This window comes from Xiphophorus maculatus, chromosome 19 (genome assembly GCF_002775205.1).
Source record: "Xiphophorus maculatus strain JP 163 A chromosome 19, X_maculatus-5.0-male, whole genome shotgun sequence".
In the NCBI taxonomy this organism is placed as follows: Eukaryota; Metazoa; Chordata; class Actinopteri; order Cyprinodontiformes; family Poeciliidae; genus Xiphophorus; species Xiphophorus maculatus.
Window position 1 is genome coordinate 8,645,005 of NC_036461.1, and position 24,995 is coordinate 8,669,999.

At 39.0% G+C, this 24,995-nt stretch overlaps 2 protein-coding genes across 2 annotated transcripts; one reads left to right on the plus strand and one right to left on the minus strand.

The window, feature by feature from the left end:
• Positions 1 to 152: 152 nt before the first annotated feature.
• Positions 153 to 14,136, plus strand: coq6 (coenzyme Q6, monooxygenase). The gene is made up of 12 exons (XM_005797709.3): positions 153 to 354; positions 554 to 688; positions 2,569 to 2,627; positions 6,847 to 6,973; positions 9,481 to 9,611; positions 9,696 to 9,803; positions 10,361 to 10,423; positions 10,516 to 10,623; positions 11,456 to 11,658; positions 11,816 to 11,931; positions 13,343 to 13,509; positions 14,010 to 14,136. The coding sequence occupies exons 1-12, from the start codon at positions 153 to 155 to the stop codon at positions 14,037 to 14,039; spliced, it is 1,449 nt and encodes a 482-aa protein (XP_005797766.1). The 3' UTR covers positions 14,040 to 14,136.
• Positions 14,137 to 15,181: 1,045 nt separating this feature from the next.
• entpd5 (ectonucleoside triphosphate diphosphohydrolase 5) lies at positions 15,182 to 23,079 on the minus strand. Its single transcript, XM_005797776.2, has 13 exons — positions 22,079 to 23,079; positions 21,707 to 21,786; positions 20,698 to 20,841; positions 20,227 to 20,302; positions 19,986 to 20,021; positions 19,080 to 19,168; positions 18,922 to 19,001; positions 18,779 to 18,840; positions 18,582 to 18,683; positions 17,750 to 17,893; positions 17,581 to 17,634; positions 16,582 to 16,697; positions 15,182 to 16,461 (listed from the first exon to the last, which is right to left on the minus strand). Exons 1-13 carry the CDS (start codon positions 22,494 to 22,496, stop codon positions 16,372 to 16,374), a joined length of 1,491 nt encoding a protein of 496 aa, XP_005797833.1. The 5' UTR covers positions 22,497 to 23,079; the 3' UTR covers positions 15,182 to 16,371.
• Positions 23,080 to 24,995: the final 1,916 nt, after the last annotated feature.

A 24,995-nucleotide genomic window follows, 5' to 3' on the forward strand; every position in this document is an offset into this window, starting at 1 on the left:
CAACATGGCTGGATTACAGAGAGGACACAGCTGTCTTTATTAGGACATATCCAAGGAGAGACTTTCTGTCTGGTTGCTCTATGACGTCGTTCAGACTCCCGAACTGGACTCTTTACTTTTCTTTAATGTGAAATCAGACTGAAGAGAAAATAATGCACAAACTCACAAAGGCGCCACTAGCCCTAAACGGACTGGGTCGATGTCTTATAACAGAGAAGCACTTACCACCTGTAAATATCATCAGGAGAGGATTGGTGTGTTCAGAAAATAGGACAGATTGTTCTAAAACTGAGGTATATGATGTGATTATATCCGGGGGAGGGATGGTTGGATCTGCAATGGCTTGCTCCCTAGGTGAGTCTGACTTGTTATTATACTAATTTAGGCAATTTGCTTTTAAATAGACTCATTAAAGATCTCCATCCCTCTAAAAGAAATAATAACAGCATTGGGAAATGTGTCTGCACCACATTATCATCAAACAGACTTAAGCATATGTGAAGGCTGTTATTTTCATGCAGGATCTATAATTAATATGTTACAATTCTCATAGGCATGGATCCCAACTTGGCAGGAAAGAAGATTCTGCTCCTAGAAGCTGGCCACAAGAAAGTAATGGACAGAGTGCCTGACACCTACAGCACCAGAGTCAGCTCCATCAGTCCAGGATCAGCCACACTCCTCAGCGGTACAGTAGACAATTTAACACAAAGGAGTCAACCGAACCTGATATTTTCTTATTTGTCTTATTCTAAACATGTTGTATGCTGTGGGTGTGTGTGTGACCTTTAAATGGCCCCACATGGTAAATTAGGGATCAGACATTCAGTTACTCAGGCTTAGCAGGGATCAGTCTCCTGACAGCCAAGGGGTTTTTCCGAACACTGCTGTGAAGGTTAAAGTCAGGAAAAGTGAGGATCAAGGATTTAAATCTGTTGGCTATTCGATGCCTTGATTTTCTTCTAAACGTAATAAATAAAAACAAAAAATGCATGCATATTTTCAGATTTTCTGTTTCTTTGCACTTAATTATTTGCATTTATCTTAAATAGCAATAGGCTGCTTATAGTCATTTTAATGAGCTGCCATAGAAAATACTGGAGGGAATAGAGTTTTCAGTGACTGTAAGGAACTTAGAATAATGCAGTCACTCATCCAGCATACTGCTGGTCAGCTGGCTGAAAATAGGTTAATTCCCCTTTCCCTCGCTTACAATTAAAGCAAATTCAGGTGTGTGAAATTTCCCAGTCATTAATACCAAGAACCTTTGTGTTGTTGAAACTGTAGGAGCACCGCTCCTCAATAAACCTGGAATTGGCTAGCTCTGATTGAAACTTCTGATAAGCAGCTAACTGCAGGTTCTACCTAATCAAATATCATAACAAGCAACTATCAGCTTGTACGCTCTAATTTGTGACTAAGTCTACATATCAAAATCAAAACAACAAGAAGCTAATGCTATAGTTAACCCAACTGTAAATGCTCATGTATCTTTCCATTCATCTCTCAACACATTCTCTTCCGATTATTCCAGACAGAGTTTCGGGGAGAACAGGTGCATCAGGGATACCCAGACACCTCTCACCCCAGCAAGACTCTCCAGCTCATTCTGGGGAGTCTCAAGTCATTCCAAAGCAATAAAAGATGTGCAGTTCCTTCGGTGCAGTTTGGCCTGCCCTTCGGTCTCCTCAATAACAAAACATTCTAATATAATTATATAATAATAATGAATATGTTCCGCTTTCATGTTTTAATTGAAACAATTAGATTGTGTTATACAGTTGTCATAAATTATTGTGGTAATACTGTGATAACTTGAAAATGTGACCAATTTACGAAATGTTATCATCAACATGTGAGAATCCTATTAGCCGATGACAAATCTTAAATAATCTCCACGTCTCTCCAGTATATTAAACATTGAATGCAGCATTTTTTTTTTTTAATGATCCTTTAAAGGGTTGTTGGGATCAAATTTTATTTGTTTTGGATTACTAGATGTCACTACAATATTGCTAAAAGTTTCCTGAATTTAAAATGAGTTTCAGTGTAAAATTGCACCAAGCGTTTACTGAAACACTGTGACCCGGAAAGTGACCCGACCCAGATACTTGTCCCGCTCGTTGCTGTTGCGCGGGTTCGGATCCCTCCACTTTACATAAACAGAGTTGTGCAAAGTGGAGGAAAAAATACAAAACGCTGTGTATGAAACATTATGTTTAGTTTTGTCCTCGATGCCCTCCACTGGCATTTATGCAAAATGTAAAATGTTAACCAATAACTTGTTTATGGAACCACTATTCTTCTGGCTTCTTACTGTAAACATCACACAGTCATTTTGAATATAATTAAGATGTTCTGCATCTCCACTTCTTTATGATGTAGCAAAAGAAAACTTTATGACGGTTATAAAGTTTTCAACAAGGTTGGAGAGTTTTGGTGTCAAATTTAAGCTTAACCATGTGACCCTACCATTACGTTTTTATTTCTTTTTGATGGGTTTCATATTTTTAGTTGCAGATATTTTCAGGAGTATAGTCTAATGTAAAACAAAATAATTATTTGCAGGTATTGGAGCATGGGAGCAAGTCACAAGGATGAGATGCAAACCCTATAAAAGGATGCAGGTACATTTATATGTTAATTACGACAAAACATTGTTGATTTTATTTATGTAAGAAAATGTTAGAGGCAGTGCCATGGAAAAGTGCTTATTTTCTTGAAGTCTTTCTCATTTTATTATACTAAAATTACATGTTTCTTTGTATTTCACTGCAATAGACCAGGGATCTGTGGGGCCATTTGGTCCAAAATGACATAGCATTGAGCACTTAGATCTAAAAGTAGTAAAAATGGCAATTTTAACAGCTTTTCAATGTATTTTAATGGTATAACGGCATCAAATTTTAAGATAAAGGTGAAGAACTTCTCTTTTGCACAAGTTTAATATGTTTCTATGTTCTGAAACCTCAAAATAGAAATAAAATTATGGTTCTTTACCAATATTAAATATTATATGTTGTAAGTATTTATAAAACATTATATTTTTACATCTTTTACACACAATTTTTTTCAAATGGTCATGTTGTATAATTTCCAACTCAAGAAACATTTATTTAACATGAGTAATAGCAAAAATAGCTCTTCGGATAGCACAGGTTGCTGATCCATGGGACAGAAGAACACAATGAAACATATAATTGTGAAGAGGAGAGAAAATGACATTGTTTTTCAAATAAAAAAAGGTGTGGTGTGCATTTGTTTTTAGCCCTTTGCTCTGATACCCATAAAAAATAATGCAATCAACTGCCTGCTGTGTAATTAATAAATAAAGTTCATCTGTGTAATTTAATCTCAGTATAAATCCAGCTGTCGGTGAAGATCTCAGAGTTTTATAGAGAACATTACGGAACAAACAGCAACATGAAGACCAAGGAAAACACTAGGCACATCAGGGCCACAGTTCTGGAAATATTTAAAAGACGGTTAAGTTATAAAATAATATCCCAAGCTTTGAAAATCTCACAAAGCTTGTTTTACTCCACCATGTGAGGATGTAAACACTGTGACACAACTGCAAAACCCACGAGGACATCTGTGAGTGGTAGAAAACTAACCATGCACTGAAGTTACCACCTGTAACATGGTGGTAGGAGAATGATACTGTGGGGAAGTTGGTTAGGGTGGGAAGATGAATGGAGGTAATGCTTTACGAAAATAAGATCTGCCCTGTAAAAGACATTTTGTCAGTAGTGACTCAGATGGAGGTTCACTTTCTAGCTGGATAATGGCACTAAACATACAGCCAAAGTAATACTACAGCTTTATGTGTTACAGACATAGTAACAATATGTTACTATGGCTGTAACATAACACATAGTACATGTGTTTAGTATTCACAAAATACTATCTGGGAAAGTTGCAGCCAAATTTAGAAATGCTGGACACAAGAAATGATTATAATGTTAGGTTATAGAGTCATAACGGACTGTTGTATAAAGCTACAGTTTTGAGCACAAACTGTGTGCGAGAGACAACCTTTGTTTTCAAATAATGCTATGTTAAATTAATAGGCTCCTTGGTGTTTAATTTAGTGCTATTTTATCTTGCCATAAAGTTACAGTTTGTAGCAGGTGTTACAGATTTCAGTTATTTTTATCTTATAATATTAGAGAAACATTGCTTTGCTGAAAAAGATGATTTGTTGTTGATAGTGTAACCAGAGAAGTAACACTAGTGAAATTCTCTGTTTTTCATACTTTAAGGAGTCACTTTGATGGATATAGGATTACTATTGGCATATTTCTGTTTTTGTATAAACAGTATATTCCATAAAACAGTGAAAATACATCTCTGCCAGAGATTTCCTGATACTCACTTTCACTTCAAGATGGACATCTCCTGAGATAAACAGAGTAGTGAAAGAACGTGTCAATTTTTTACACAGTTACTCTCCTCCTTGTAAGCTGCTGTGCTTTATTTTGACTTTCGAAACAACACATCATGTGAATATATCCTCTGGTACGTTGTGTACCTTTGCATGTCGTATAAATAATTATGGTGGGGCGCCATAGCCAAAAATCACAGAAGCGTTTTTGGTCCCGGTTCAGCCCTGCCTCCACCAAAACACCTGAATCAAAAAGACTGAATTACCATTACCTTCTTGGCATGTCAGCAAGTTTCCCAAAGATTTGTTCATTAACAGTTCTTTAGATTCTGGTATTTTGGATCTGGGATGCAGCCAATATTTTCAAGAATATTCATAAATATGCCATGTGTCATTTCAATACACATATTCATGTACTGAAATGACACGGTCAATGTTCAGTTCTAAATCAAACTTGGACTCTGTAAAACACACAAATGTAAAATTTTAGCAGTCACTCTTCATCCAGTATGACTTAGCTTTTGCGTTTTTACAAAGAAGACTGGACAAAAATTCATATTCGCAATGCATTGACTCAGGGGAGCTCTCACACCTTTCAGGTTTTTATTTCTAAAAGAATAAAGATGCGATGTGTTGTTTTCCGTCCACTTCACCACTATGCACTACTTTGTTTTGGTTTATAACAAGATTCCCCCAAAATACATTAAAGTTACTGATTACAACTTTACAAAATGTAAACAAAAAATTAAGGAATATAAATACTTTTATAATCTGTTACTGTGTTGTTTTGTCAGATATTTAGAAAAGATTCCTCTCCAGTTGAAAATATCTCTGTAATGCAAAATATCTCAAATTCCCTTGTAATGCAACTTAAAATTTCCCTAATGTCTCCTCCAGACTCTGTTTTACTGGCATACTATATGTATTTCTGTCATCCATAAGTTGTAGCACTGTACAATTAGTGGAGAGAAAAATCTGTGACATTCAATTTACACTCATTCATCCAGATTAATCAGCAGGCAACGCAATGCATAATCATGTATACGATATGTAATTGTTCGCATTAAAATAGCAAAAGGTGGTTTCATATACCATGCATTTCACTCATTCCTTTGTGCAATTTATGCCCTTTTTCAGGAGCTCCGCTGTGCCTGTGGCACCCTAAATGCCAAAAAACCTGAGTTATATTTAAAGAAGGCCAATGTCGGGCACATTCAAAGCGCTGAATGGTTCTCTGACTGTGCAAGTTTTATTTATTAAAGCCATGTTTTCTATGGAGAATAACTCATTTTGATGTTTCAAATTGTTACCTCCTATCCACATCTTCTAATTATGAAGATTCATGTGAACAACGACGAGAAGATGAAAGATTAGGAGAGTGGTTGTTTGCTGCAAAGTTAACCCACTTTACGGCTGCGGGCGCAGCCTCAGTGCCTCTTGTCAGATGTGGTCGCTGTGTACCAAACACTTGACCGCAGGGTTTCTCTTTGGGCTCAAGATGTCATCATGCATTGCCTTACAGTTATTATAGTAGCATACCTCTCCCATTATACCTTCACTCTTCTACCACTGTTTTGGCTTGTTTGCCACTCAAATTTCAGTCATATACATGTCAACCATACAGCTGGAAAATATGCAGAGAAGGTCAGCTCTAAATAGTACGCTTTCCCGCTAGTAAAGTCTTCCTTAAATGTCCACAAGGCACTGAGAATTTTACACAAGATGCAAGAGTTTTCCCACATTTTGCTCCATAAAGTTCTAAGAAAGAATATTCTCTAAAGCTTAGACAAAAAGCAATAACTTATTCAGACCCAAAGCTCCATCATTTCACCAGCATTTAACAAAACCAAAACAATTTTTGGGCTGGTCTCAGTAAATCTTTCCTTCCAACCACTTATCACAAGTTGCAAACCAACTACCATTAGTGGTTTTACTGTGGGGTATATCCCCCTACTTTATGGCAAGTTGAAAAAAAGTAAAAGCAGTGCAGCAGCATATTACTGCAGAATGATGGGTTTTGTCACCATAGTCACCATCCAGGAGAGGATTAACCTTGTGCAAACACTTTTCACGCCCTCATGTTTGACTCTACTGGGGTTGGAGTGACATTAACTTAAAATTATAACTCATTATGCTGCTTTTGGGTTGTGAATAAATATTGACTTACTCTGTAACGTTAACAAACATGTCATTTTTTATTTGTATTTCCCAGTTAGTGTTTGACAAAAACAAATCCACACCAGAAATGTAATTTGGGTTCTTGGTCCCACAGAGCTCCATTAAGATGTAGACAGCTGTCCATCTTTGTGACAGCTGCTAACTTAGACCTCCAGCTTTTATGTTTTTAGCCTAACCTAATGAAATGCTGCAACTCCCACTCCAGCTATAAATAGAGAACAGAAAGGATGCGTTCAGTTTTTAGACTTGCAGACCAAAGGCATAATGAGTCTTTCATTTAGGTTTGGGATGCCTGTTCTGATGCCCTGATCACGTTCGATAAAGAGGACCTGCTGGACGAGATGGCATACATTGTGGAGAATGACGTCGTTGTGGCTGCGATCACCAGACAGCTGGATGCAATGCCTGGTGAGTATAGGTTACAGTGGGAAAAATAAGTATAGAAAACATTAATATTTTTCCTATGTTGACTTTAAATTCACATATGTCTGTAAGAATCGACATTATTCACACATACAGAGGCAACAACACAAATAAGTCCAAAATGAGAAAGAAGGTTGATACAGGGAGTAAATATTAAGCACATGAAGAAAATTAGGTGGAAAAAGGTAAAGAAAGCTGAAGCAGTTTTTCCATAAGAAGAATACCTAATGCAGTCAACCACCGTAGCTGCACAGCCTATGTTGAAGAAAAAGCCTGCTGGAGGTCTATTAAAGTTTTCTATAGAACATTTAGACAAATCAACAAAATACTGGTAGAATAACTCCCCTGAAGAGGTTTTTACTATTAGTAAATGTAGTTAAAAAATAATAAGTCATCCACAGGAAGATGTCTTTTAATGTCCACAGAGGTTGAAAGGTGGTTGTAATTGATTGATTATCCTCCCACTTCTTACTTGTCCCCTAGTCCTTATTCTATCCTCTCAGTCTTTAATTACTAAGTGTTTCTGTTACATATTGTAGTTGGCTTTTTGTGACTGTACTGTGATTACAATGGGAGTGATGGAAACTGAAGTCAAATTCCTTGTTTCTACCAACAGACTGCTTGATTCTGATTCTAATGGCCTAAATAAAGCTGTCTATAAATATCTTTCTTTTGGTTAAATATGAACCTGTAGGCAACAGAATATAAATTTTTAATAGACTTGTCTGGGCTATATCAAAATGAGAGTTGATCAACATTAAATAAAAGATGAGATGTCAAGTGTTCAGGGAATATTCTGGTGAAATGAGACCAAAACTGAATTCTGCACACATTGTTTAGAGAAGGAATGACAGGGTACATCACCACAAAACCAACCAACAGAGGTTTGGAAATAGGGACATTATGGTCTGGGGTTGCAGTTTACAATAATGTACTCACAGACCTGTTGTAGTTGAGGAAAGATGAATGTAGACCTTTTTGATAAGACTTTGAAGATGAAACATGGGTGGAAGCTAAGCAGAGTCCCAAAACTAATGTCTAAGGAGACTAAGGAGAAAGTAAATCTGCTAGAATTACCTGACTTGAACCCAGTTTAAACACTAGGAATAACTAAAGCATACAAGAGGCTTCAAGAAGATTAAAACTTTCAAAACTTTTTTTTTTGTTTTTTTGTGGTAGAACGTGTCAAAATCACACCAGTAATGGATGAGACTAATTTCTCCAGGCAGGAAATGTCTGAAAGCTGACTAACAAAGTTTTTCCTAGTAAATACTTATTATGTCTCCTACTAAGTATTTAACCAATGTAGACATGTTTAGTGCCTTTTTTCCTGCAGTAAATGTGAATAAAACATGAAGTTCCACACAGTAGCAAGATTTTCTCTCCAGTTTGCTTAATGAGCGTTGATTTTGGCACCATCTGCATCCCTTCCTGTCCTCAGGTTTAATTTGTCTTCTTTCTCTATGAGTGTTTTTAGAGACAAGCTCCTGGAGCCATCCATGTTTTTCTTTCAAATTCAATTAAAACTCACATTTTGGGAGTTGCAGCATCTCTGCACCCTCTGAGGACACGTGCGTTGGTCCAGTGACCTATTTAAAGTTGCCATGTGCTCCTAAGCTCTGCCATCCCTCCCGACACACACAGTCACTTACAGTGTGTGGCTCTGTTGACATCTGAGCAAAAAAAAACAAAACTATCTGCTACGTGCTTGACAGTTTAAATGACATATTTATAAACAGTTTTTAACATTTCACACCAAACGGCGGCCATGTGGTCGCGGCACGTTTTTTGCCTCATGTGCCTCGCATGTGTCCCTGCTCTCATTTTAGCCGTCACAATGTTATGCTGAAGATGCAGTTACATGCAGAAAAAAAAGTGCGGTCCCCCCGCCAGCTGTTTTCAATGTAACCATGCGTTCCAATCAGAGAAAACCCATATTTGACAACCGTGTAGCAGGAACCAGTAGCTACTCTGCGGATGGGTCCCGCTCCAAGTCAGCACGAGCCAGAATCCTTCCATGTGTGGGATGTCCAGATGCTGATATTTTGGGAAAAGTGGCAGCTTTAGTGTAAAAATCTAAGACGCTGGCAGCATTTCCAAAGTGCAGAGTGGCGTGCTTGTAGGTAAACACTATTAGTCAGTGTAATGTGGCAGGCCAAGGCCGTTAAGGAGATTGTCAAATGAAAAGCTTGCCAGTTACCACGTGCCAGCGAGGAAAACCAGTAGTGTTTTATGGGGTGGTTTATAGATCTTTCCCCACTTTGGCTGCAAGATAGCCATTCTTTCCTTTCATTTCCTTTCAATTTTTTTTACTTTTCAGTAGCAAATTACTGATTTAGTAAGACGATGCATTCATAAAGCCAATTTTACCCCTTTTGAAGTGAGAAACTCACATTTTGTAGCTGTATTTTCAGTAACAGTTTTCTTTTGGCTCCTTGTGTATATGCATATATATATATAAGTCACATGTTCTGTGTTCTTGTTCTTGTCAGAAAACGTGCAAGTTAAGTATAAGACTAAAGTTGTGAAGTACACATGGCCAATGCCTCATCACGCAGCCGAGTCCATCCCCTGGGTGAAGGTCACTTTGGCTAATGGACAAACTCTTCAAACAAAGCTGCTGGTATTTCAGACTGAACCATACAAACAATTACTATTCTTACGTCCTTTCCTTCTATGAGTTTTCTACTCTTCTTGTGTTTTTCAGATCGGTGCTGATGGGCCAAATTCAATGGTTAGACAGAAACTGGGAATACCCACAGTCAAGTGGAACTATGACCAGTCTGCTGTGGTTGCAGTGCTACATCTGTCAGAGGTATTATTACTTTTTTAAGGTTTGATGTAATAGGCCAACATAAAGCTTCATAATAGTATAATACATGGTTTAAAGGGGACTTGTTATGCAAATTCACATTTTGCATGTTTTCATGCTTCCATTTGGTTCTCTACTGCTTCTAAAAAACAGCCCAAGTGCCTAAAAAAACAGGAAACCACTTTTTGGATGCATATATTTCTCTACTATGATAATCATAAATAAAATCCAGTCCCATCCAGAGGTCATCTAATTAGTAAATAAAATCTACAACATTTCAAGCTCTTTAGCCCATCTTCTGAAAATTGCAAGAGTTTTTTTTTTCACAGTTTAGATAGGAGATCCAAACCCCTGGAAGGACGCCCAGTCAAAATCCAGAACTAAATTCAATTTAAAATTTGTGGCAAAACTTGAAGTGCTTACAACAAACCTCAACTTTTAACATTGTTTGTGGTTACAACATCCTGAAATGTGTCAAAGTTCAGGCGTTATGAGTATTTTTGAAATGTATCTTTAACATACATTGCAACAAAACTAATACTTTGGTTTATATGTTTCAGCCCACAGAGAACAATGTTGCATGGCAAAGGTTTCTCCCAACTGGACCCATTGCTATGTTACCGGTAATCTTTCTAATTTTTCACAGTCGTAGTTATTTCTTGTAAACTATCCACCTGTTGCAGAAGTATTTGATGATGATGCTGTCTGTGTGTAGCTTTCTGACACAGAGAGCTCACTGGTGTGGTCAACCAGCCATCACCTTGCAGAGGAGCTGCTGGTGCTGGACGAGGAGAGCTTCGTCGACGCCATCAACTCAGCCTTTGTGAGTCTGGAATAGATTATACTTTATTGATTACAAGGGGAAATTGCTAATTTGTTGACTCCATCCCAGGTGTTAAATATGTAAAACTTCTAAAAATATATATTTATAGGTGTGATATTGTAATTTAAATATGACTAAATATAAAAATAAAGAATCAAAATAAAATTATAACAAACATTCACATGGAAATATGTTCATCTATAAATAAATCTATAAATTTGTCCAGAGAAAACTTAGACCTAACAGTCTCACTTCTGTTTTATTTACAGTCAGTATTTAGGTCAGTCAGTAAGATGTTGCAACATTTCTCTCTTTGCGTGCAAGGATTCTCCAAAAAAATTCAAGTTGACCTCTTTTTGAGTGACTCACACAAACATCTTTGTTGGAGTTTGGGCCAAAACCAAATAGAATAATAATAATAATTTCCCTGCAGGAATGATATACCTTTGTGTGTTTTTTCTGCGTTTGGGAGAACCTCCTTTTTCCCAAGGTGGCTATTTTTACTCGCCCTGCTGATGGATGGGGTCACCACGACTGAGTCACGCTTGGTTTTAAGCCTGGTTTGCTAATTAAACCTGTGGTCTTCCAGTGTCGACCATTACTGCATGGAATGTTTTTCAAACAGAGCTAATTCAACTGAATTGCCTGGCCGGCATCTTCTTTCAATTAGCCGAGCTCCTGAGGCCCTGCCAAACCAGTTAGTTAGGAAGGAGGGGGTGGGAGCTATTTTGCTGGCCTCAAGTTTTTTTTACTCCCTGTGTCAACTAGATTCTCTGTCCACTTATGAGAATATTGCCTGTTTTCTGTCTCTGTGTGAATATGTCTGTGACAGTGGAGCAATGAGAATCAGTCAGACCTAGTTGAGACAGCCGGCGCTTTGTTCCGGGGTGCCCTGTCAGCCATCATGCCATCAGCCGGCTCACCACGGCAGCTTCCACCAAGTGTGGCAGGGATCGGCCCGAAAAGCAGAGTCATGTTCCCGCTGGGAGTCGGTCACGCATCAGAGTACATCAGGCACAGAGTGGCGCTTATCGGGTAAGATGAGAACACTGCACATCACAGCTTCACACCCCCCAAAAATCTGCTTTTTAAAGGTACTGCCTGTTTTTAGCTTCTGTCTTGTATGAAAGCATGAAATATTGACTGTCTATGGAACAGCATAATGTCCATGATGGTATGTTTGTGTTTTCAGAGATGCAGCACATCGTGTCCATCCGCTGGCAGGTCAGGGAGTCAACTTGGGTTTCGGGGATGTGGCTTGTCTCACACATCTCTTGAGCCAGGCAGCTTTTAATGGGAAGGACCTGGGTCAGTGAGAACTTTAAACGGACAACAAGTGGTTTGCTCTGAGCTCTTTTCCATGGCCGCTGTTCCAACACAACGTGTAGTACTATTTAAAAAGAAGCAGGTTTTCTGGCTTTTTCATTTTTGTCCCGTTACCGCCACTAAAGCCAATATATTGGATTGAGAATTTATTAAATAGACCAACACAAAGTGGGGTGTAACTCTGAAGGAGAAGAATTTCTGGTTTCCAAAAGTTGGTACAAATAAAAGCCAAACACCATCCATTGCAGGAAAACAGAAACAGCTAACGTGGAAGAATGTTCTCTGGGCAGATCAGACCAAAATTGAACGTTTTTGACCAACATGCAAAACTAACACTGCTTATAACACCTTCCCTGCAGTGAAATGTGGTGGGGGCAGCAGCAACCTGCTGGGAAGCTTCAGTAAAGATGGATGGGGCTAAATACAGGGTTATCCTCAAAGAAAACATGTCTGACACGGCAAAAGTCTTGAGACAGGGGTGGAGGTTCACCGACCCTAAATGTGCTGCGAAAGCTACAGTAGAGTGGTTTATGTCAAACCATATTCATGTTCCAGAGCAGCCTAGTCAAAGTCCACTCTTAATTTCAATTGAAATTATTTTTGCAATATTCTGAATATTCTGCAATACTCTGATATACGTCTAGTCTAACTGATCTGAAAAGTTCAGTCTCTAGATTAGGGGCCTGCAACTTTTACAATCCAAAGACCCATTTTCACCCTCAGTCCAGTGAAATTAAACTCATTTAGAGCCAGAAATAATATATCACCTTTTTGAGAAAAGATGCATATCTACTATATGAATGTTGTTGTAATTTATTAAAGAACCACTGTTTTATTCCTTTATTTTAGGAGACAAGACGAGAAAAAAATAGATCTAAAAATTATCTTTTGTTTTGGAAGCCTCAGGTTTCCAAAATAACCCTGCTCTAGATGTACAAAGCTGACAGAGACATACCTAAAAAGACTTGCTGATGAAATTGCAACAAAAGTTGGTTCTATAAAGTATTGACTGAAAGTGCGTAATACATTTTAAAACCCATTTGTTATTTACTATCCATTTTACAATTATGCTCTACTTTCTGTTAGACTATCACATAAAATCCCAATAAAACAGTCTGAAAACTGTAGTTATAAGGTAAACAGTCGTTAATATATTCAGGGTGTGTGAATGTTTTTGCAAGGCGCTAATAATAACAAAGGTACAAAATGAGCAGTACCCTCACTTTTAAAACCAGCAGGCATTGGCAAAAATGCCGAAACTCAATCAAAGCAAATAAATAATCATTATATACCAAGCCATTAAAATTCTGCAGGCTTCCACCTGACTGAAAACTATAATATGAGCAAGGTTTATTCTCTGAAGTGTTTTAACTCTAAGATTTTCTGCACACAGGAGCTATACAGCACTTGTTAGAATATGAGACGGAACGTCAGCGGCACAATTTGCCCATGATGACTGCCATCGACCTCATGAAGCGTCTTTACTCCACCAACGCAGCTCCTGCGGTTCTCCTACGCACCTTCGGTCTGCAGGCCACCAACATGCTCCCGACTCTTAAAGTAAGCTTCCACATCTTCTGAGCCAACCTGAGAACATCAACCACCTGTCAAGCCAAAAGCTCCTCCCACTCTGTGCCCCCACCCTCCGCCCTCTGTTCTGATTACATGGAGCTTTACTCTAGCCGTGTCTATAATTTTAAGGGCTCTGAACCTACTACTATAGCATCTAAGTTTAGCCCCAAATTTAGTGTTACCAAAAGTGTGTGGGTGGGGTGCACTGTTGGCCCCGGGGCAGCGGACAGTGGTGTTGGCTTGCGTTTTCACACTCCTTTTTATTAGTGACCACTCATGTGAAACGGCTTTATTTCCTACTAAGTAATTCAGACCGACACGACTAACTGCTCAGGAAGGCGTTTCACTGTGGAGCCGCTAAGTTAAAAGTTACATTTTTTCCATATTAAAGGCTGCAAGTTCACAAGTTTACAGTCAGCGCGACTCTATTCTAACACGTATCTCTGCAGTACGCTGTTTGTAAAATTGTGCCTCATCTTCTCTTTCAGGAGCAGATCATGGCATACGCAAGCAAATGATGCACCTGCAGGGACGTCGTCATCAGTCTTCTCTAAACTTTGAGCTTTAAAAGCTGTAAAGATTAATGTAAAAATAAAATAAAAGCCTCATTATTCATGTCTTTGTGTGTGTGATGTTTAAGAAAATGAATCAAACTATGGGGTCTTCACATTAAATTAGATATAATGTACATCAGTAATTTAGTTCAAAATCCAAAGCTCATATTAATCATTGTCCACAGAGTGATACATTTTAAGTGTTTATTTCTGTAAAATTTTGATGACTTCACTTCACTTTCCCCAAACGTAAGAACATACAAAAGGTTTCTAGTACACAGCCTACTGAAGATTATAGCCATACATATATTCAGTATATGCACTCAACAATTTTTTGAGGCTCCTTTTCCACAAGTTACTGCATCAGTGTGGCATGGAAGCATTTAGCCTATGAACCTGCTGAGGTATTTAGGAAGCCCAGGTTGCTTTAATAGCAGCTTTAAGCTGCCATGTTGGGTCCAGTGACTCATCTTCCTCTTGATGGCATGGGCAGATGACATGGCTCCCCAAATCATTACTGACAATGGAAACTTCCTGCTGGACCTCAAGCAGTTTGGATATGTGTCTCTCCACTCTTCCTCCAGACTCTCAGACCATAATTTCCCAATGAAATGCAAAATTGACTTTCCTCTCAAAACAGGGCTTTAAATAACTGAACAACTTTCCAGTCCCTGTTCTCCTATGTCCTCAATATGTCTGTATTAGTGGCTCTTGAAACAATATCTCCAGTCTATGCTTTAAACATCTCTTCAATATGAATAGGTTTTGCTTCCCAAACTTTGTGAAGTCAATAGTCTTGTTACTTTTGCAACTTTTTTCTTCCATCCGACTTTCCATTAAAACACTGAACATCCAGCTGCCTTAGCAATGATCTTTAGTGGTGTTTGCTGTGTGGAGGCTATCAGTGATTGGTAAAAAAAATAAAACTACCTTTCAGTTTTAACAATCCCTTTTGGTTATTGGTCTTATGTTCTTGTTTTTTTAAATGAATCTCTCTGTTATAGAGGTTTTACTTTTTGAACATTTTGATGATTTTGCAATTTTCTAACACATGCCAGCATGACACTAAGCACATTTTCATGTTTTATTAAAACATACCTGTTTGGTTATTGTCACAACATTTATTAAAAACAATGTACAAATGATCAGACATCAGACTTTTCATACTGACAATATTTCTCGGAAATTGTGCGGCATGACAATTTATTTTGTAAATATTGAAAAACAGTTTCACTAAGTTTACATTGTGTATGTACAGCAGTAGTAACTGAATATGATGAATAATGAAAACACAGAATATTGAAGGAAGAGCAGTAACATGTTGAGTACAGATAATAAAAAATAATAAACTTTCAACTATTTAAATATTTGTACAATTCACAAAAAGTAAAGAAAGCATAGTTTCCAGACATGTTTTATATAATTTGGGTTTATGTATCATTAAATGGCTGCAGATGATGCTGCTGGATCCTTGAGTGGCTTCCCAAGTCACAATAAAATAAGATTTAAAAAAACTCATCTTTTTTCTCTCCTGCTCTTGGTGGAACAGACTATACTGGTTCACTCAATGTTAGAGGCATTTTCCTACAGCATTTGTCTTTTTAAGAAAAAACCCAAATAATGATAAATATATACAGTTCTGTAAAGGAAGTCAAAGCAAATATTCATGTCTTGGCTACAATAACTGCAGTTAAAGTGTTTTGTGCGATGTTGAGGAAAAAGAAGCTGTCTGGTAGTCATCTGTTTCCAATGATGTCTTATTTATCTAATGGCAAGAGCAAATTAACTGGGCCCCTGTATATATATATGTATATATATAAAAAAGATTTACAGCTAGAATAAAAAGAGAACAGATTTACAAGCATCTAGAAAGACAATTGTGGTTGCGGCTCCGGCAACTATTGTCTAAATTTATTCCACTGTTCTGCACAGCGCACACCAGGACCACAGTAAGCACCAAAATACCATGGGTCCTATCACTGCCTCCAAAGTTCCCCTCTTTACCCTTTACAGGTTGGCCAGAAAGACATTTCAGGTCCGCCACCCATTAGGAAACATGTAAACGTTTTATAAAAATAAAGTCAACCCACCAACGATGAGCTCGATATACAGTAGAAAAAGCTGGCCTTATAAAAATATAGTGATTTCTTCTTTTTTTTTTCTTAAAAAAAAGAGTTCATTAAGTGTTTGCAGGATGATGAGGTTTTAGTAAGAATTGAGGAGGTTGGGTGGTCAGAGGAAAGGAGGCCCCACAGTGACAGACTGTCCCTCTCAGTGCCAGCGGCAGCGACTGCAGCTAGTTTTGGTTAATGTTGAAGTTCCTGAAGAAGTCAAAGGTCGCCCCCAGAGCCCAGCTGGTCTCCACATTGTTCACCTTCTTGGCCAGCTGAGGAAAAAAAACTTAAGATAAGAATCTCCATCTAAATACAGACACTTTTCTCAATGTTTGAATCAAGGGACATTATGACTCCCACATCTAATGCAGTTAGTAACCTGAGTCACTTACATGCAGCACAGTGCTGTCCTTGAAGCCAAAGCCCTCCTTTAGCAGGCAAGTAATATACGTCATGTCCATGCAGAGGAAAGGGCTGATGGCACGGTATTTGGTCATTTTGTTGCACACTGCAAATACAGAAAAAAACAAACATGTTTCACATATATCAAAACAATATTTTAATAACAATCCATAAAGAAGTACAGGGGAGACCTTCTCTGACCCCTGACAGAATGACCTTTCTGTTATGTGTGTCTGCGTACGCAGGGAGGTGTGAGGAGTACGGCTGGGGGTCAGCACAAGGCTGTGGGTGGGTGGTGGTGTTAAGCAGCCAGGCATGTGTTTATGTGTGTGTCAGTGTGTTCCAGCATCCAGGTGGTGTGTATCTGCCAGGTGCCCTCCTGCCTGGGACCTGCAGACACCTTCAGCTCGCCCGCCAGACGAACTTGAGTGAGACTCATTTCTTGAGACCTTGTGACAGTGTTCTCACAACACAAACAGTGTTATGTAACTCTCCGACTCATTCCTGTTGGCTATAAGCAAGGTTCTACATTACGGTGGCCAGAAAGTTAAATTGATAACCATAACATGTGGAAGTTTTTCTTTCTTGGCTGGAGAAATTGAGCTATGATATTGTAGTACTGTGGTTGCTTTAGATCAGTGATATTTGGCAATAAAAAATCTTAGTGATCAAAAATCACATGTGGGGTTCTCCAAGGCTCTGTTCTGTATTGAGTATTGAATTTAAAGTAGTTTTATTGATCTATATGGTACTGAATGATCCTTGGTCTAAATATATTTAAGTTATTTGTCATGTTTATGAACAATCTGGACATCTAAGATCATCAGTGACTTGTTTATTAATGTTCTCTGGACCAGAACTAAGCAAGGTGATATGGCCATAACCTTTTCTACCCATCTGCTCTCAGTTTAAGCCAACAGATACACAAACTCAACTCAACCTTCCCAACACCTACGACTACTTTAAGGAGGTTATGATGTAACTCTTACCTTCTTTGGCTTTCTTCTTAAAGTCTCTTACTTCAACCGCACCACCTAGACTGCCTGGTGTGCAACAAAAACAAACGTGCAATTTGAATACCAACCTTGTGCAAGAAATTATAATTAGCATAAAAGATAATGATGCTGGAAGGTGGTTCAAAGGTCTATTCTCACTTACTGACAAGGCCGGTCTGCACTGCTCTGTCATAGTAGTGGGAAAAAGCATAGAAGATGCTGCTGCCTTTCACTTCGTACGGTTGGTGAAAATTTCCCTTGACGACCCTCATGACCTCGTAGTAGCACAGTTTATAGCCTGCATAACCTGTAACAAGACAAGACAGCAGAGGTTTAAAGAGTGGTCTTCCTTAACATTAAGGGAAGTGAAGAAAAGAGGGAGTTTTGGAAAGCAAAGATGGATGGAATGCAACTAGGAAAGCTGGAAGCCGCACTCCGAGGTCAGTGGGCGGGTGAAACTCGGGGCTCACCAGACATTATCTAAAGGAAAGCCCCAGAGGGACAACTTTCACACGGCCCTTTGGGAACAGTTGGTGCAATTGTGCCGGCAAAACCATGTGCTGACAGGAGTGACAGCTAGCACAGCCCAGTTGTGCCTCCTATTTTGAAACACCCAATTGTGACCAGGCCAACATCAAAATGATCTCTCTGCAATGAAAAATATAACAACTCAGGGATGACCTGGCAACGTTTGGCTACTTGGCTGTGGTATGGGAGTGACTCGCTTATTTGTGAAGTTAACTGACAGTCTTCACTCTCATCTAAATACAAGGTTGACGACAGTTTAATTATCCAAGTGGGAACAATAAGAGAGAGAACGATAAAACATGTGTTTGGTGCCAAGATTAAACGAGCACTGGCTGATATGTGCTCTCCTGTGAGACTGTATTGTACTGTACTCTGTTGAGTTCAAGACTTTAGAGAGAGGAATGTATGGATTGTTGGAGTCAGGACAATGGGAGAGCATTCAAAACCTCAGGAGGCTTTTATCTTACCGCCTGGAATCCCGCTAACTTTATAGCTGTCCCCTCCAAATTTCACTTCTTCTCTGTATTTTTTCGGGAGGCAGGAACTAGTGAAGACTTTCCAATCCAGTCCTGGGAAAGCATAAACAATAAAGATTTTTGCCTGACACTGAGCATTTCCCAGAGCAAATGCACAATGCAGACATAGTAAAATAAATATGACTTACCATCGGCTCCTAGTGCTCCAAGTGTTGCGAGGCGGGCGGCAACTAGTCCATTTCCAAGGTAGCTATGTAAATATGGCACATATTTAGAATAAATAAAGTATCCATGCTTTACTTTTTAATCCCACATTTGCCAAGTCATTTACCTGTGTGTGTAGAGTTCATATGTATGGTTGAACAGGTTGAATTTGGCTGTGAAACTTCTTGGAGCAACTTCAATTGTTTTCTGGTGGATCAAAGAGAAGTGTTAGTCAGTTCTAAAAACTTGAACTTATTAAATTTGCACATGAAAAACTTCATTCACCTTTGATTTTGGAAGGAAAGTGATTTGAGTAGATCCTCCACCCAGATCCAGAATCCCCACTGTCCTCCTGGTGTTGGAATATAAATGGCCTATTGAAAAACAAGAACAAGGAGGCAGAAATAAAGTTAGACGAAGGTTGATGGGGCATTGTATTGAATGTTGAAAGTGTAGTAATAACTGAGGCAGCCATTTATTTAGACCATTGGATATTGTGTGATTTTGCTTGCTTGGAAACAAGAAATTCTACAAGTTATAGGGTGAAACTTTGACTTTCAAAGTAAAGCTCACAAACACTCTTCATAATAAGATTCTCAATCTTTTATAAAGAAAATGGCAATTACAGAAGTACTCAAATTCATAAAGAGCTTAAATCAGCAATGCAAAATGGATTTACTGATGTATTTTAACTAAAGCAAGCAGACACTCTTCAAAAAAGGAGGCATATATGTTGGAATATAACAAGAGTAGGTTTTAAATACATAACTGGTCTAAAGCAGAAATCAATACGGTTAGCTTTGTTGTTCTTTTTTGTTTTGTTTTGTTGTTTTTTTTTAATAAAACTTGAAAAGCTTTTCAAAATGCATATGTTACATAATTGAAGTTCTGGGAAAAAAGGACATTGAAGTCTTGCTTTTTATGGATACAATTATTGCAAATATTCTTCAGGAATGTTCTAGTTTTACTCAGGATTTTAATTGTAGTCACTAGTATCTTCATACTGATTAAAATTATGTCCAACAAGGCAGAGAACATATATTTATTTTAGATAAATGTGATTAAATCACAGCAGTGTAACAATATAATCCATATTTTGCTGTTCATTTGGGATCTGGGATAGAGGACTGAGAATCTAAGTGCCTCCTGCAACCTCTTACACCAGTATAGAAAACTTCACAAATGCCTTACCTGTGAGGAAGTTCACTGTGACCCAGGCGAGGACTCCTAAAACCACATGCAGAAAAATAATTACATTAATCACCCTATTTTTTATTGATAATTAAATACAGAATAATCTAAGGATGCCTTTTGGTCTCTGGTCTTTAGCAAAAGCTTTAGCAAAAGCATTAAGACCAGCAAAACCATTAAAGCTCAGATAATGAGCTTTATCTGCTAGTTATCTGACAATGAGCAGATAAAGTTTACTCACCTTCATTCGCTCCATTCATGATTGTAACGCTGTTCTCTGGCACATAGAAAGGTGATTCTTCAAAAACCTCTCGTACCTGCAGGATTGATTCATCATAACTTCAGCAAAGCTGTATGCTTTATGAGAGCAACACTTACTTGAGTAATCTAATTTTGTCTAAAATAAAAAAGCAAATATAACCTGATTTACAAACAGTGCAGTCTGGTAGACTGTTTTAGAGTGACACACAACTGAACCACAAACATGGCTGGAACAGAAGCCTGGATAATACTTAAAATGCCAAATATGGTTGCTCCACACAACCCAACAACAGCTGTTCTTTGCAACATGTTAACCACCAAATGGGCAGACTTGCTGCTGTTTCGTTCAGTGTCACTTGTAAGCACTTAGTGGTTTTCTCATCCCTATCCCTGGTGGGACGGCTGGGGTTTGAGCTAAACTGTCTGATGGCAGAGTAAAAATGTTCCTCACCTCTTTCAGCAGGGCATTGGCCTTCTCCAGGGGCAGCAGGCGCAGACCCGCCGTGGCCTTCAGGACCACTGGCGTCCTCCTCCACTCCTCCTCTGGCACTGTCTTCTTGGCGATCTTCAGCAGCTGGCGGATGGTGTTCCCACCCTGCAGAAGATAACAATGTTTTTTGTTCTATTAATTAGTGCACATAAAAAAAACATTAGAGAAGAGAGCAGCAGGAGCTATTTTGGAAGCTGTAGTGAGTTTACATCACATTAAACAAACCCAATGAAACCCCAAGTGAGTGGTTTGGTGACAATGAGCAAGGCTCAGTGTTGTAAGACACATGGAGCTTCCCTGCTGTTTATAAATTAAGTAATACATTTACAATGTTAGAAACTTAAGCTAATGACTATAGAGTGCATTTTTCTGTCTCTCTGGCCGAGTTAATAGCTGATTTTGTTTGTTTATTTTTTTTGCAAAGGCAGTAATTCTCAAACTTTTCAAAGTACTCATGGTAGGAATCTGCGACTCCTCATATTGAGGCTCATAAGCCAGTAAACTGAGTGGTGTGTTGAATAAGTTCTGATCTTATTTGGCTGAAACGGACCGCTTTGTGTCATATACCAAATATAAATATTAACAAACAAAGATCGCCTGTGGAGGTCCTCCAAGTTCCATTCTCGGGTTCCTTTTATTCATTGTTTGTATGCTCCCCCTAGCTGAGACTTGGCAAATTTCTGTAAACAACATGACTACAGTTCCTTAAAGTGACTGAGTGAGTGTGTTTATGGCATCAGTGTGTGAATGGGCCGGAAATTTCTTTATGCCCCAAGAATGCAAGGTTGGAGAGCAGCAAAAATGAAAAGAAAAATCATTAGACATGGAGAGCTGAAGCAGCAATTGTGGAAATACAAAGGGTTTACATCACTTAAATCTAACCCAATGAAAATCCAAGTGGTTTAGTGGCAGTAACAGTGAGGAACTCCCTATAAAAAGATGACGTGATGGTGCCAACATGCATACATACCTCCTCAGGGTTGTCCTTATATTCAGACAATCCAGGTTTCACTGCATGGAACATTTCATTGTCCAGAACAGGCAGTTCAACTACAAAAAAACGTCACAAAACAGATAACACAAGTTAGACGGGTTTTTTTATTCTGCATTTTTTGCAGCTCTGCCTTCTAATTACATGAACTTTCATCTACATTTAGGCTCATTTATAATTATTTAAAGCTTCCAACAGTTGACTCACACAAACTCATTAAAAGTTCACCTCCTGCCTATTTTAAATTGCCCCTACACTCTGCTGATGCATGTTGGTCCTGACACCACACAGCGAATGACCTAACAGCAAACAGAGTGGGAGTCAGCTGTTCTGAGAGGGCAGTGCACTCACCGGGATCCTTCTGAATGAACTTGTAGATGTGGATCCTGGTGCCGGTGCTCCCAGCATCAAACATGATCCCGTAAAAAACCCGACTGTCACGATTTCTGTCGGGGACCTGCAGCACGTGATGGGTCTCAGGTGCCGGATGCACGACTTCGGGCACCGGGTGGAAAGCCTCTGGGATAGTGTGGACAACTTCGGGCGCCGGGTGGAACACCTCTGGCACCTCGGGGTAGGTAGGGTTGCCGGACTGCGAGACTTCGGGCGCCGGGTTTGCGACGTCGGGAAGGAGGTTTTCTGTGTTGGTGGAGGGCTCCCTGTAGCGGAAGAAGTGTGGGATGTAGCGGTGGTGGCGGTAGTAGGTCGCCTCGGTGAAGAGGCTCCCAGCCAGGAGCCACAGACTGAGGATGAGGGTCTGCTTGGCCATTGTGTTCAGAGCCTGGGGTGCAGAGGAGAAGACCTGTGGATGCTGGAGACCAGGGGAGCTGCAGGAAAGACGCAGAGTGGGTGCGATGCTCACTCAGGGCTGTCCCCTCATCTGATTACAGTATATAAAGACATAAGGGCTTGGCATGGAGCCACATCTGGAGCAGCCATCCACCAATCCTGTGCCGGTACATCCCAACTCCATCAGGAGTCCCCAACCCTCCCCCTCCCTGAGAGCAGAGCTGAGGACTCTACCTGCTTACCAAGCTGTATTTCCCTCTTTTTTTTATTTTTTTATATGAAGCATTACTGTTGGCTGCATTTTCTTCTGCTCATACTTACTGACTGCACTGAAGCCAAAGAAAATCGCCATATGAAAGGGGAAGGGGTTTCTCAAGGTGTAAAAAATTAATTGCTCTCACTGATAAAGTCAAAAGAAATGGTCTTAAAATACTTAATGCCTGCAGAAATTCCTTCACGCTGTTATGTTTTGAACTTTTGTAATTTCATAAGTGCTTAATTTTTGCTTAAATTATATGTGATGTATTTTTCCTGGCTGATATAAAAGCAAAGCTGATTGCTTCCACATTTATACAAATTAGCAGCACCAATGTTAGTCTTTTAAAATGTGCACACATATTGGGATTATGAATTCATTTCTTGTGGCTTGTGGAGAAATTTCTCTGAAAGACCACAGCTGAGCTTTTTTAGTGATGTATTTTTATATTATTGGGGGTTTTTGAATGTGGCTCACTGCTCAGGGAGGCATTGTCCAGGGGCGCCACAAGACATTAAAAAAAAAGTAATTTCTCTGTTAAACAAGTTTTCTAAAGTGAAATCCCCACCATCAGGATTGTGTGTGGTAAGAGCACTTTAAAAACATTACTGCTAAGTTGATGAGTTGATAAGTTGATTACTGCTAAGATTGCATTTTTATTCAGATTCTTTAAAATACAGTTTATCATAGTATGTACAAATAATATTCTTGTCTTACCAAAATAAAACAAATCAAAAAGAAATTTGATTTTTTTTTTTGGTTGTTGTCTGAAAAATTGATGGAAACTAACATCAACAATCATTTTTCTTTAGTTCTTAATGTTTCTGATCATTTATATAATTTAAAAAGGGTGTTTTTTACTTTACAAATGTCTTCATCATGCAAAAAGAGAAGAAGAAAAAGACCTAAGATGTTGAAGCGACTATATGTAAGGCCTGCTTTATGCTATATTCAAGAACAAACAAAAAAATAGGCACAGAGTATGAGCTTAAAGCTTTTAATTTTAATGAATGAGGTGGGGAGGGTTAGATCTGAGGCAGGAGAATGACATCATCTTTTTCAAATGCAAGAAAATCCCACTGATTTAAACTCGTCATCTAATTTGGGCTTTGGAGCTTTCTTTGAAAATGCATAAAATATAATGTTTACAAAACTAAAACAACAACTTTAAGGCTAATGCTCTAATGAGCAAGTTGTGCAGCATGAATCACCACCAAAAAATCCTTAACCTTCTTTTTACAATCCATTGCAGCTATTTCTTCAACTTTCAAAACTGCAAATTCAACCTGCTCTCTCCAGTGGGCATAAAAGTTACAAGAATGTTACAGCAATCATCTCACTCCTACTCATCTCTGTGTTAACCACAGGGTTTACAAGGGAAAAATGTTTAGGCTGCGAGGCACATTTCAAGAGAGAATGCATGAAAAGCACGAGTAGCTATTTCTCCAGTTTAGGTGGGAGTTTGGCATGGCACAAGCTAATTCTGTCCCTCTCAAGCACAGCTCGTTGTAGCAGGATGCAGATGCATCAAGTATGCTTCACACCAGTGCAAAAGGTCCTCATATGAAGTGAAATTTGTGCACTGTGCAGAAATATGACAAAATAGAGATCACTGGTAAACTGACCCTGTCTCAACCCTGCTCTCCTTTCAGCTCCAGCAACAACTTTGCCAGAAATGATGCTGTTCGCATGAGATGCCGGGAGGGTATGAGGAGGGCAAGTGTGCTGTTAGAGAGCAGGAACTCCACGGTGAGGACAATGTGGGGAGGGTGGGGCCTGGCAGCACTGTTCGCCCATCATGCCATTCCACTCCCTGGACACTCAACTGTGCAAAGCACTGTTCCAACACTGTAATTTAGACTAAAAATATTGGACTTTCTTTCCTCCTTCCTTTTTAGTAAATACTGCGGCTACTTTTTTCAATCTTGCGGTTTACCAGAATGGTCGTTTGCCCCTATCAAAGTGTGCATGTGCAGAACTTCTTGCTGTCTTGCGCTGGTGGATGTCTTGGTTTTCCAGTTGTGTGAGGGGAGATTAATAAAAGCCAAAAATGAAAATATTCTGTGAGGATTTACTGAGCTCTTGGTCATGTGAGCTCATTTTAAAACCATTTAAAGTATGTTCAGACAGATCCTATGTGTCATGCTGCGAGTAATATTTGTAATGTGCAATATTTGGACAGCCATAATCCACTTAAGTACAGTCAGGGTTTCTGTGGTGAAT

Excerpts from the sequence above, each read along its gene's own strand:
- coq6 (XM_005797709.3), top strand. The coding sequence starts at position 153 with ATGCACAAACTCACAAAGGCGCCACTAGCCCTAAACGGACTGGGTCGA. Across the intron at positions 689-2,568 it reads ATCAGCCACACTCCTCAGCG|GTATTGGAGCATGGGAGCAA; the intron begins GTACAGTAGACA and ends AATTATTTGCAG. Across the intron at positions 9,804-10,360 it reads CAGTGCTACATCTGTCAGAG|CCCACAGAGAACAATGTTGC; the intron begins GTATTATTACTT and ends TATATGTTTCAG.
- entpd5 (XM_005797776.2), bottom strand. The coding sequence starts at position 22,496 with ATGGCCAAGCAGACCCTCATCCTCAGTCTGTGGCTCCTGGCTGGGAGC. Across the intron at positions 20,842-21,706 it reads ATAAGGACAACCCTGAGGAG|GGTGGGAACACCATCCGCCA; the intron begins GTATGTATGCAT and ends TATCTTCTGCAG. Across the intron at positions 20,022-20,226 it reads CATGAATGGAGCGAATGAAG|GAGTCCTCGCCTGGGTCACA; the intron begins GTGAGTAAACTT and ends ATGTGGTTTTAG.